The sequence below is a fragment of the Linepithema humile genome, chromosome 8 (genome assembly GCF_040581485.1).
Source record: "Linepithema humile isolate Giens D197 chromosome 8, Lhum_UNIL_v1.0, whole genome shotgun sequence".
Lineage (NCBI taxonomy): Eukaryota > Metazoa > Arthropoda > Insecta > Hymenoptera > Formicidae > Linepithema > Linepithema humile.
The window spans coordinates 4,467,088-4,480,946 of record NC_090135.1 but is presented as its reverse complement, the minus strand read 5'-3'; the positions used below and the strand labels follow the sequence as shown (position 1 = coordinate 4,480,946).

Genomic DNA, 13,859 nt, shown 5'->3' with positions numbered 1-13,859 from the left:
AAAACCACCGCAATGTGCAAAATGTGGCAAATGAGGCATCCACGGACGCGAATGCCGCACAAGTCGCTTCGCTAACCGATTTAACTTACCCAAGGCGGACGGACAAAGAGTAAATGCTCTTGAAAAATATTGCAAGCATTGCAAAAGGACAGGACACTTGCGCGACGAGTGTTGGCTGCTAAACGGCCGACCCGAAAAGGGGGCCAACTCAAACGATAATGTACGTCCAAGAGCCATTAAATACACTAAAAGTGATAAGGGCAAGGGCGACAATAGCGACAACGAGAGCGAGGTCACTGCCAAGAGAACAGCTCGACCAGTGAAAACTCTACAAGTCGCACATACCGATAAAATAGCGCAAACAAACACGGATTTGGATCTGATTAAAATCCTTGTTAAAGAAGCAAAAGGAGAAATATCTACCATGCTGGTGGAAACCGGCGCTACATTAACATTAACAAAGTTAAAGCATCTGAAGGGAGAAACGCTAATTTATGACGAAAAAATCACATTAATCGGCGCCACCGGAAGAAAAAACGGAAACTTTGGGGATAATTGAAGGCAATATACCCATGCGCAACAAGCGCATAAGACACAAGATACATGTGGTGGGAGATGATTTCCCCATAACACATGAAGGAATTCTGGGCGCGGATTTTTTGAAACGGCATGTGACGCATTGGGAGTACCCCACTAAGCGATTAACCATAGGAGAAACTACATTCAAGCTGTTTCCTTATAAGAAAATAACATTGGCACCACGAAGTGAAACAGTCGTGCAAGCCACGACAAGCGAAAACGCTCTAGGAGTCGTGCACGTATTAGAGACACGACCAGGGGTGATCATCGGCGGCTGTTTAATAAACGCCAGTGACTATAGCTTTCCCGTAAGCGTAATAAACACCACCGACGAAGAGATCGAAATACAAGCCCCACACGTCGATATTGAGCCTATAGAAAATAAGGTGGAAGCACAAATCTTAACCACCGGAAAATGCGAGGAAGAGGATACAGTATCTTTATCGCGCATTGGAAAAATAAAGAAGTCAATAAGAACCGAGCATATGAATCGCGAAGAAGAAAAAGCAATATTGGCAATCTGCGAAGAATACAGTGACATATTCCATTTGGACGGAGAACCCCTGACCTGCACCGAGACACTGCAACACGAGCCGGTACGGCACCCGCGAATACGCGACCGTATAGATTATTGCCTCCTAGATTGCCGAAGAAGCATAAGGCCGAAGTAAATAGACAAGTACAGGAAATGTTAAGAAACAATATCGTACGTCCAAGCTCGAGTCAATGGAACGCATCACTTTTGGTGGTACCGAAGAAAACAGACGCTTCGGGAAAACCTAAAATGCGAGTCGTGGTCGATTTCCGAAAATTAAACGACCTAACAATTGGAGACTCTTTTCCACTACCAAATATAACAGATATTTTGGACTAACTAGGGAATTCGAAATATTTTACAACATTAGATCTGGCATCGGGCTATCATCAAATATCCATGACAGACAGAGATAAGCAAAAAACGGCTTTTTCAACGCCCTACGGGCATTATGAATTTAATCGGATGCCGTTCGGGCTAAAGAATGCTCCGGCAACGTTTCAAAGATTAATGAATACTATTCTGGCGGGCATACAAGGAATACGGTGTCTGGTCTATTTAGACGACATCGTGATATACGGCGCTAGTTTAGAAGACCACAACCGGCGACTATTAGTATTACAAAAAAAAAGTATTACAAAAAATACGCGACAATAATCTGAAATTACAGCCGGACAAGTGCGAGTTTCTTAGAAAAGAAGTGGCATATTTAGAACACATAATTACCGAACACGGAATTATGTTTGACTCTAGAAAAATCCAGGCAGTAAAGAATTTCCCTACGCCAAAACGAGTTAAGGATGTGCAATCATTCATAGGACTGGCGTGCTATTATAGACGGTTTATCGAAAATTTTTCGAAAATAATCAAACCACTCACGAAATTGACTAAAAAGGAAGTAAAATTCGAGTGGACACAAGAGCAGCAAGGAGCTTTCAACAATCTAAAAAAGAAACTAATTACCGCCCCCGTCTTGCAGTATCCAAATTTCAACGATGAATTTATACTTACCGACGCATCGGATTTCGCGATAGGAGGTATCTTGTCACAAGAAGTGATAGGACAAGACCGACCAATAGCTTATGCTAGCAGAATTCTTTCTCGTGCACAACAAAATTATAACACGACGGAAAAAGAATTACTCGCGATTGTGTGGGCGGTCAAACATTTTCGACCGTACCTATACGGGACCAAATTTAAAATTGTCACCGACCATAAACCGCTAATTTGGTTGTTCAACGTAACCGATCCAGGATCTCGTCTAATTAGATGGAGACTAAAACTGGAAGAGTACGACTATGAAATTGTACACAAAGCCGGAAAATACAATACAAATGCTGACGCACTAACTGGCAACGTCGCTCACGATATACATATAATCGACAAAGAGAAAGAGAGTGACGAAGAGGAAGAAGAAAGAGATAGCAAAAAAGAGATAAAAAGGTACACAGAGGAAGAGAAACAGCAAATACTATACGAGTATCATGATGCACCGATAGGCGGGCATCAAGGCGTGCAACACATCATATATCGAATCCGCTTAACTCACAATTGGAGAGGGTTAACAAAAGACGTAGAACGATACATTGCCAAATGCGAGCATTGCCAAAAGAATAAATTAAAACGGCGAAGTAAAGCGCCAATGATTATTACCAATACTCCTGTTGTGTGTCGTAACACAACGTGTCGCTATAAGGTTAATTAAGTTAAATACCAAAATAAAAATACTAAGAAAGAATTATTTAGCAAATAAAGAATAACGATGAGGCTGCAGAGAAACAACCTCGGATTCAAGGTGACACGAATCAGCAATCCGAGAAATATCAACAATAACATATCAATAATATTACAAAACTCTTGATTGCCGATTCGTATAAATACAGTCGCGCGCAAGCAGCGACGGATTCAGTTTACGATACGCGAATACACCGACTCGTTTCCCCGTGTCCGTACACGGCTCACGAAAATCTAACACCGTCCTGGCGGTTTGTGAGTGATTAAATAAATTGTTCGAGGCAAGGTTTGCGTCCAGTTATTCCACACCTCTAAGCAGTACGTCCCGTTCCCCAAGCGGATCTCGAACTTACGGTTGCGATCGGAAAGACAACGCAACATAAATTTGGTGGCAGCGGTGGGATCCGCAATTACCGAAGTTCATTCTGGACACCCGATGATCGGATATCGGCAGTGGTAACAGAGGGACCACTGAGAGAATCTATCACCTGGAGCTACAAAAGTGAGGTGAGAAGGCAGTGTGGAAAATCGCCTGGATTCACAAGGCGACGACAGTCCGGGCAACAAAGCGGCGAAAAGGTGCCTGGCGGAGCAACGACCAAGCTGAGTCAGCGTAACCCGAGAGGACGACGACAGGCAAGGATCGCGACCTACCTCAACAACGAATCAGCTAACCAGCAGCGTGCATCATGCGAGCGAGCGGCCTAATGTAAGTCAATAATAAGAAATAATATTAGGAAAAGCGAATGTCCGGGAAACGAGAGAAATTAGGCTTCCAATTTTGGTTGAACGACAACCGAAATCATAGTGAGGCGTTAGATAGCTCCGCGAACGGAGAGGAAAAGCGCGCAATCGTAGAATCCCAACCAAACCAATCTCGGTTGATCCGCAACCAAGATCAACGAGCGTTGAGCATAAGCGAACAACGTAGTAAGACGACAGGAAAGAAAACTGGAAATAAGAAGCAAAGTACCGGGGACGCGAACACAGATACCATTTCGAAAAAACCAACCGTTGAGCGCGATCGTACATTGCTAGGGCTCGACAGTGCTTTGAAAGCTACTCGCGAGGACAAAAAACCGCGACAAAGTAGGCATCTGCCAAGTAGAACTCCGAGTCACGTATCGGGATACAGTGAGTTTGCACTCACATCTTATGATAGTTGCGTTTTCGACCCAGACGAGTTCCGCACTGAAGTAAAAATGAATAATGATCAAGAGTTACCGAAGACTACCGAGTCAGAAATCGACCGGGATATTGCGTTACTAAGAAAGGAAATGACGCAAAACGCAGGGGCAAAAACTGAAGACGCGACGCAAAACTCAGAGCTAACAGATACAATGATGGACTTTAGTAGTATAGCAACACGGGTTCTAACCCAGGCATCTGAGGGGGTGCGCGGGTGAAGGGGGGAGAAGTTGAGGGGAGGGGGTAATGACGTCATCGTTTTGGAGGGGAGGGGGGTAATGACGTCATTGTTTTGGAGGGGAGGGGGTAATGACGTCATCGTTTTGGAGGGGAGGGGGTAATGACGTTATCGTTTTGGAGGAGAGGGGGTAAATTTGGAGTGGAGGGGGAGACGAGGGAGGTGCGGGGGGGAGAGGGGAAGGTATCGGATTACAGGGGGAAGAGGTTGAGGGGAGGGGGTAATGACGTCATCGTTTTGGAGGGGAGGGGGTAATTTCGGAGTGGAGGGGGTGACGAGGGAGGTGAGGGGGAGGTGCGGGGAAGGTATCGGATTACATAAATTCCTGGAAAAGATAAGATAAGGATTGTTTATATAAGCATGAGTCATAGAGAGATAAGGATTGTTTATACAAAAATGATTCATAGTTCCGAGAATTGTTTATATCCTTTGCAGGTTCGTGCAGGTTTTAGCGTGACATCATCGCTATTTTTAGATCATAGGCCCTTAGGCAGCCACTTTTAGGCGCCATGTTACCAGATTTCAATTTGCGTGACATCATCGATATTTTTAATTAGTGTCGTGTGCGACGAGCGGGTATAAAAAGCTCGTGAAAAAATATAAATTGTCACAGTTGTTCAAAATGGAGCGCGATCTCACCGTACGAGCAGTGAATATCAAAACGTTGGGAGAGTTTCTCCCATGGGACTACGAGTGCGACGAGTACCTCGATTCTCTGAGGGAAAAATGTCGCAAGAGACAACGAACCGGAGTAGTGAACTCTCTGGTGGCGCAAATTGTGCGTCTGGAGGGTGTGAGGAACACCCTGTACGAGCGTTTTGTGCCCATCGGTGCTGGATACGGCGGATACGAGAAGAAGGGCTACACGTGGAAGGAGATCGAGACGGCGTTTAGGAACCGTGTGCTGACGGGTGCGGTTGTCAATCACGAATACATCGATCCTCGTGAATTTTTGGAAAATATAAAAAATACGGTTATTGAGCGGATCCAGGGCGTCATGATGGAACACAACAGCGTCAAGATTAACACCGCGTTCAACGGGGAATTCATCGCGGGCGACAAGACTGCCGTGAAGACCATCGCCACGAAGAATCAAGAGATATATCCAACATCTGATCTAAACGAGTGGTACACGAAGCATGTGGTTGACGTCATACAGGCATCTCTGGAGGAGTTTCAGGAACGTGATAGCGGATGGGCGTTGTCACGTATCCTGAACCTAACAATCAACGTCAACAAGTTGAATCCTCTGCGCGCGGGATGCAACATCGAGTTACCGCGGAAAATTATGCTGAAAAGGGCGGTAGTCAATGTTAAATCAAACGATAATGCATGCTTTGCGTGGGCAGTCGTAGCCGCTTTATATCCAGCGGAAAAACATCCGGAAAGGACGATAGAATACCCACATTACTCGACGGTGCTCAACCTGTGCGGCATAGAGTTCCCCGTGACGCTTCCGCAAATATCAAAATTTGAGAAACTGAACACCATCTCCGTCAACGTTTTTACCACCCAAGACTCCAAAATCGTCCCTTTGCGCCTCGCCAACGACAAAAAGGAGAAGCACGTCAACCTGCTCTACGTGTGTAAAAACAACGATGCACATTTTGTGTGCATTAAGGATCTGTCTCGGCTAGTGAGCTCGCAACTGAGCAAAGAAAAATGTAAAAAATACATTTGCGATCGGTAAGTAAAAACACATTTATAGAATAATTCGAAACTTTATTAATCATACAAATTATTACAGGTGTTTACACTATTTTCGGACAATTGAGAAATTATCGGCGCACAGCGTCGACTGCGGGAAAATGAACGATTGCGCCGTCGTTCTCCCCAGCGAGGACGACAAGTGGCTGACGTTCCGCAATTACAACCGGAAGGAGCGGCTCCCGTTTGTTGTATACGCCGATCTCGAATGTACGCTCGAGAAGAAGGATGGACAAGACGGCACCACATACGCCTATCAGCATCACAATGTGTTTAGCGTAGGATATTATGTAAGTTGCACGTACGATAATTCTTTATCCGGGTATAAGTCGTATCGCGGTGAGGATTGCGTGACGTGGTTCGTCAACGAACTTCACGATTTGGCGCGCCGTGTGAAAGCGATCCTCACCACCATCGTCCCCATGGCGGATCTTACGCCGGAGGAATCGGAAAAATTCCGTAGCACCGCGACGTGTCACGTGTGCGAGAAACCGTTTACACCGGATGATACGCGGGTGCGCGATCATTGTCATCTTACCGGGCGTTATCGAGGTCCCGCGCACTCGTCGTGCAATTTAAATTACAAAGACTCCCACGTTATCCCGGTGATATTTCACAATTTATCCGGTTACGACGCGCATTTCATCATCAAAGATGTTGCCAATGCTTTCGAAGGCAACATTGATTTACTGCCGCTGACGAAAGAACGTTACATTTCATTCACTAAAAACGTTAAAGATACGGAGGATGAAAATTCCAAAATTTGCGTGAAATTACGATTTATCGATTCATTCAGATTTCTCAGTACAAGTCTTGAAAAATTAGCATCTTATCTGACAACGGACGAATTAAAAATTACACGATCGGAATTTAGCCATTTATCCGCGGAACATTTCAATCTGCTTACTCGGAAAGGTGTGTTTCCCTACGAGTACGTCGACAGCGTCGACAAGCTCCGGGACACAAGCCTACCATCGCGCGAATCGTTTTACAGCTCGCTCACCGGAGAAACAGTATCCGAGAGCGATTACGCGCACGCGACAAACGTCTGGCAAACCTTTTCGATCGAAGATCTAGGTCAATACAGCGATTTGTATTTGAAAACAGACGTTCTTTTGTTGGCGGATATTTTCGAAAATTTCCGAAACACGTGTATAAAGAGTTACGGTTTAGATCCCGCTCAGTATTACACATTACCGGGGTACACGTGGGACGCTATGTTGAAGTACACGGGCATCAAGTTCGAGTTGCTCACAGACATCGATATGGTGCTGTTTGTCGAGCGCGGTATACGCGGCGGTTTCAGCCAATGCTCCAACCGATACGCCGCCGCCAACAACAAATACATGCCATCCTACGATCCATCGAAACCGTCATCGTACTTAATGTACTTTGATGTAAACAACTTGTACGGGTGGGCAATGTGTCAACCGCTGCCCTACGCCAAATTTCGATGGGTTGACAATGTCGAAAACTTTGACGTAATGTCCGTTGCATCCGATTCGGCTACCGGTTACGTGCTGGAAGTCGATCTCGAGTATCCGGTGAATCTTCACGACGCGCACTCCGACCTGCCGTTCTGCCCGACGCGCGATAAGCCGCCCGGCAAGCGGGAGCTCAAGTTACTCGCAACGCTGTACGATAAGCAGCGTTATATCATTCACTACCGTAATCTGCAGCAATGCGTGCTACATGGCCTGCAAATTGCAAAGATTCACCGCGTACTGCAATTCGCGCAATCTCCATGGCTCCGCGGATACATAGAACTGAATACACAGTTTCGGACACTCGCGAGTAATGAATTCGAGAAAAATTTATACAAATTGATGAACAACGCGGTTTTCGGCAAAACCATGGAGAATGTGCGAAATCATACGGATGTACGGCTCGTTACACAGTGGGAGGGTCGGTACGGAGCGGAGGCTATGATCGCGAAACCGAATTTCCACAGTCGAAGCGTGTTCTCGGAGAATCTAGTCGCCGTAGAGTTGCGAAAACTCGAAGTAAAATTCAACAAGCCGATCTACGTGGGTATGTGTATCCTCGACATATCCAAGACCTGCTTGTACGAGTTTCACTACGAGTACATGGCGCCTCTCTACCGCGACAAGTGTAAAATTATGTATACCGATACCGACAGTCTGATATACTTTCTACAATGCGAGGACGCGTATCGGGATATGAAACGCGATATATCCAAATTCGATACGAGCGACTACTCCGAGAACAACGTTTACGGTATACCGCGCGCCAACAAGAAAATACCCGGTCTGATGAAAGATGAGAACAACGGCGGGATCATGACGGAATTTGTCGGACTGAGGGCGAAGATGTACGCGTTGAGAGTCACCGGACAAAAAGATACCAAAAAGGTTAAAGGCGTAAAGAAAAATGTAGTCGCTAGAACGATAACGTTCAACGATTACACTCGGTGTCTCAACGACGAAATCGAGCTAACGCGGCGTCAATCGTGCATCCGCTCAAAGATGCACGAGGTGTACACCGTGTCGGAGTCGAAGCTCGCGCTCAGTCCGTACGATGATAAGCGGCACGTCGTATCCGGTTCCACCGACACTCTACCATGGGGACATTACAAGATACAATTGTAAATAATGCTTAGTAATTTATATAGTTTAATATTTTATGTATTATTGTCTTTATTAGTTTTAAATGTATATATTGTAACATGTGTAGTAATAAAGAACATCATTGTATATATATGTATAATAGTTTATTATAATGCAATGTAAAATATACATAGTTTATTACAATACATCGTCTTTATTTATCCAAGAGTTGTGCGAATTGTCGAATCCCAACCACTTTACAAACACCTTGTCGTCCTTTCGGCGCAACACCTTCTCCACGAGATAAACGTCGGGTTGTGCGGTCTTGAGCAATTCGTGCTCGTAAAAGCCTCCCGCGACCGGATCTTCGCGATAATCTTTAATCAAATACGTCACAGGATTGGTACGTTGCACCGTGGCGATCTTAAACACCTCCGTTGACCAATTCGGCGTGTATCCTTTCTCGAATACAGTTTTGAATTTGCTCACGCGCACCGGATCACCCACCCTGAATTTCGCCGGCGCGGCAATTTTTATATTACCGTACACGGTGCTCAAGAGTCCCTTTGCGATCTCGGGAGTGACATCAATCGGGCGCATACCGATCGTACGATGTTTACGACTGTTGTATTCCGAGACCAATCGCGGTAAATCGTCGATCCACTTGCACGATCCCGCGAGCGTAAAAAACTTCCACATTTCGTTCTTCAACGTGCGATTGAATCGTTCCACCACCGAAGCCTTCATGACCGAGTATGTCGAATAATGATTGATGCCGTGTTTCTTGACAAGATTTTGGAAATCTCTGTTGTAAAATTCTTTTCCACGGTCGGTCTGCAAGTTTTTCGGAATTCTCTCCCTAAATATCGCGGAAAATGCTTTGGACGTTTCGATTCCACCTTTGGTCTTTAAGGGCACGGCCCACGCGTACTTGCTCAGCACATCGATAACGGTTAGAATGTAGTTGCAGCCGCCGTTGGATCGCGAGTACGGTCTCATCTCGACAATGTCAGCCTGCCACAAATCGTCGTATCCTTTCACGACGACTGGCCGACGCGTAAAGTTTCTTCTCGCCGGTGCGTGGAGCTCGTCCACGAGCGATCTCCTCTCCAGGCTCACCGCTTCCTTCTTGCTCATTGTGATTCGTTTTGCTTCTTCTTCTTCATCGCATCATCGTAGTATTCGATGAAATTTTTGCAGCTTGTTACGACAGTGTACTAGAAGACTCCGAGGAGGAATTTTCGGGTGTTTTTGAAAGAATCTATCCTACCGATATTGATGCAAAAGTTGTGCTCTTCCATCGAGTAGCGCCACACTCTCGTCGAGGAGACCTCTCAGATCGTGAATCTGTCGTTCCAACGCCACGTATCTGGTCTCGATGTAATCGTCGTGGTCTCTCTTCCAGGTCCGCTCGGTATTTTCCGAATCTTCGAGTCTCGAAAGTACTTCTCGCTTAAAATTTTCACAGAGCATACGATTTCGATTCTCACGATCGCTCATAAGCTTGAAGTGATGATCCAGATGCAGCTTGTTGACGGCGTCGGTGTCCGCTTCAGGGTCGGCGAGATGTCTGATCACGCGTGACTTGGCGTTGAAAACCTCACCATCCTTGCAGAGACAATTCTCGCGCACGTAATTCTTCGAGACTTCGCCGCTCTGTCTCGTCACCCTGGCGCTTCCTCCTCCTAACTGTAGTCCGAATTTGTTGATAGACATTCCTGTAGCATCACACGAGCAATACTGGCGATAGTTGAAAAGCTGTGATCAATTTATAATCAGACCAGCTTCGCGCAGTTCCTCGATAATCGAGAGAAATTCGTTGTCGTGCGCGTTGTTTCCCGCCTGACGGGAGGCGTCCAGCAATCGAAGGCGATCCACCAATTCGTTCGGATCATCCCAGTGCACGTAATCGACCGCGTTGTCGGTCACAGTCATGGTCTGTGGTACGTTACACTTGGGTAACGTGCGACCCGCACCTCTCCTGTCGAGATGTGCAACACCTCCACCTTTCTTAGATATCAGAGGTGTGATGATATGTTTGTATTTGTATCCTTTGTTTCCCAAAACAGGTAAATGCGCGTTATGACCGCGTCTGTGAGCGTTAGTAGCGAGTAGTATGCTCTTGTACTTTTGTTTGTCAGCCTCCGTACACAGCGTATCGTCGGGAAGTCTTTTGAATATTAATTCAAACAGGCCGGGTGTGCCAGCGTATTTCACACCGTCCACGATCACATTGTCGTCTCTATCAATGTCGAAGGCCTTGTCACCGAGAAACGTTCCCGCATCGTTGAAGTATACACCGTACACGTTGTCGATCCCTCTCTTCTTGTCACCGCTCAAGAGCTCAAGAGCTCACCGATGTACTCTTGGCCCAGCTGACCCATTTGACCGTACAGAGCTTCCCGACCATCGGACGTTTGCATCGTCTGTCTCACGGATGTCGCGAAAGACGGGTCCGTGGTTTCGAACACGTTTTCGATCGGTAAATATGTCGGCGCTTCAAACACCAATTTTTGCGGCTGGAACGGAGTCGAGGCTTGTACCGGTGGCGTCAATGGGGTCTGTATCGGTGTCGTCAACGAGGTACGCTTGATTTTCTTCTTCTTCTCAGAGCTCGACCGCTTTCGTTTGATGTCCGGTTCGTTTTTAATCTCGAGATCGTCAACCGAATCATCGTCACCCTTGATGTTCTCGACGATTCGTTTCAACGGTTCTACGATCGGTTTCAACCGTTTCTCCAATTGCACCTCTTGCTCCACTCTACCCGTCTTCAACGTCCGATGCTTCTTGCGAATCGACTCGCTCGTACGAGCGATTTCCTTCGCGATCTTCTCCCTCTCGTCGATATCTTTCGTGTCAAGCGTCATCGTCAACGTCTCGAGAACAACTAACCATTCCGCGGTACCGCAAACTCGTTAAAACCACGTCTGTAACGTCCATCGTTAATCGCACTATCCTTGTCTATCACTAAAAATCCGTACTTGTGCTGCCAACATGCGTGACACAATGTACCGAAATCTTCGTACGTCATGTCCGTATTCACATGATCGTTGTAGACGTGCTTAAGGTTTGTTCCATCCTGCTTGAATATTACGAGTAAATTCGCGTTGTCGCGCACGAGATGTTTCGGTATTTTCGCGTACGTTTGGCACAGATAAAAACAATCGACCTTCGAATGTCGACCCATAGCAAAGTACTCGCGTATCGCATTCTGCTTGTCGCACGCTATATCGTCGAAGACGAATACGGAATTCGGTAACGCCTCGCTGTGCGGTACAATTGTGTTGTTGTCCGAGAACGTAAAGTAGCCGATTTCATCGATCGATCCGAGCAATCTTTCGAGATACCGATACTTTGGTTGATTCAACGATTTCGAGTACACGTACACGTTTTCGAAACGTACACCGTTCGGACTTTCCACCAGACTAATCATTACATTGGTTTTACCGCAATTCGAGGGACCGCAAATGATACCGCGTATCGTGTTTGGCAGCATTTTACCATGTCTGCACGCCTTCTCACAAACCCCTTGCCCACTCTTATCATCCATGTTTTTCACACGGATCGTGTACGGTTGTTGTACAAATTTCATTTTTTACCAGACTCTTTCTCATCCTTGTTATTACGCGACGAGTGCGCAGCATCGGATGTCGGAAAGAGCGGTGCTCGGATATTCGTCGCTAGATCTAAAATATCTCTATTTCCATACATGATTCGGACATTATCCTGAAAAAAAAAAAATATTGTTTCAAACACACGATTAGCGATACACGTTTGCGACAATCACCTCCTTCCGTTCCTTCTTATTATACCGGTTATTCATTGTACTTTGTCGTCCGACAAACTTTGATATTCTACTGGTTAATGATCAATACGCGCCTCCTATTTATAGGTGAGCGCTGTCGAAACACACCTCAGTTGGAAATATGATTTACACGCGATACGTTAGAATTCGCGCTCTATGAAACGATACAAGGGTGCCGGTTTACTGAACAGTGTGATAAATCGACTACCGTTGGAGCTGCATATACCCGGCTACCAATTTTGCGGGCCGGGGACTCGTCTGCGGAAACGACTCGCGCGAGGGGATCGAGGTATCAATCCGTTGGACGCGGCGTGTCGCGATCACGACATCGCGTACTCGCAAAACCGCGAATCAGCGGACCGCCACGCAGCCGATCGCGTTCTCGCCGATAAAGCGCGGGTGCGGACCGCTGCGGACGCGACTCTCGGTGAGAGGGCTGCTGCTACCGCCGTATGGGCTGCTATGAAAGCAAAGACGAAATTGGGGATGGGTATGACAAAGAGAAAGAAGAAGAAGAAGACCAAGAGGAGAACGCTTCCGACGGCGAAACGCGGTGGTATGTTACCGTTGTTACCGCTCTTGGGAGTCATCGGTTCGCTTGCCGGTGAAGCGGCGGGTGTTGCAAAGGCGGTGAACGACTCTAAGGCCGCGCGACGACAACTCGAAGAGACGAAACGTCACAATAAAGCTATGGAAGGACGGGGGATTTATCTCGCTCCGTACAAGCGGGGCAAAGGATTGAAGAGAAAAAAAAAAACGTCGAAAAAACGATAGAGATGCCCACGGGTGCCACCACCAATCTACAGTTGTTACAAATAGCGAAGCGTATGCGAATACCGTATTTCCGAGGTGTCTACATGCGTAACGCTTTACTCGACAAGATACATAAAAACGAGAGCGGTATCGTGAATTTGGACGATGTCGACGGGCCGGGCACGCATTGGGTGGCGTACGCCAAGAGAGGCGATCGCGCCGTATACTTTGACAGCTTTGGCAATTTGCAACCGCCGAAGGAGCTTACACGCTACCTCGGAGACACCGATACAACGATAACGTACAATCGCACGGTCCACCAGACGTACGATCAAACGATCTGTGGACAATTGTGTCTCCTGTTCCTCCAGAAAATAGATATAAAAATCGATCAGCCATCGATCGACATCAGTCGTCGATGGAATCTCGGCAATGTCGCTGACGCTCACTCTAAGCGGTAAAAGCAGCGTTCTCACGGTGGATTATTTTCCACCGATAGACTTGAGCGATGGGGACTACGAGCTCGGCCTAACCACGATGGAGACCTACAACACGATTCCGAACGTGACGGTAGCGAACAATAAATTTTATTTCGACGACAATGACGAAGAAATTACAATTCCCGAAGGATCGTACGAATTGGACACCATTGCTTCTTATCTGAAACGCGCAATACTGCAAAAACGAGGAAAAAGTGAAGAGCAAGATTATCCATTGTCACTTCGTCCCAACGTTAATACCATGAAGAGTGAA

At 46.5% G+C, this 13,859-nt stretch overlaps 2 protein-coding genes across 2 annotated transcripts; both read left to right on the top strand.

The window, feature by feature from the left end:
- The first annotated feature begins 4,458 nt into the window (after positions 1-4,458).
- On the top strand, positions 4,459-5,964 carry LOC137001405 (uncharacterized). The gene has a single exon (XM_067360179.1). The coding sequence runs from the start codon at positions 4,897-4,899 to the stop codon at positions 5,962-5,964; it is 1,068 nt and encodes a 355-aa protein (XP_067216280.1). The 5' UTR covers positions 4,459-4,896.
- On the top strand, positions 5,955-8,590 carry LOC137001404 (uncharacterized). Its single transcript, XM_067360178.1, has one exon. The coding sequence runs from the start codon at positions 6,083-6,085 to the stop codon at positions 8,588-8,590; it is 2,508 nt and encodes an 835-aa protein (XP_067216279.1). The 5' UTR covers positions 5,955-6,082.
- Positions 8,591-13,859: the final 5,269 nt, after the last annotated feature.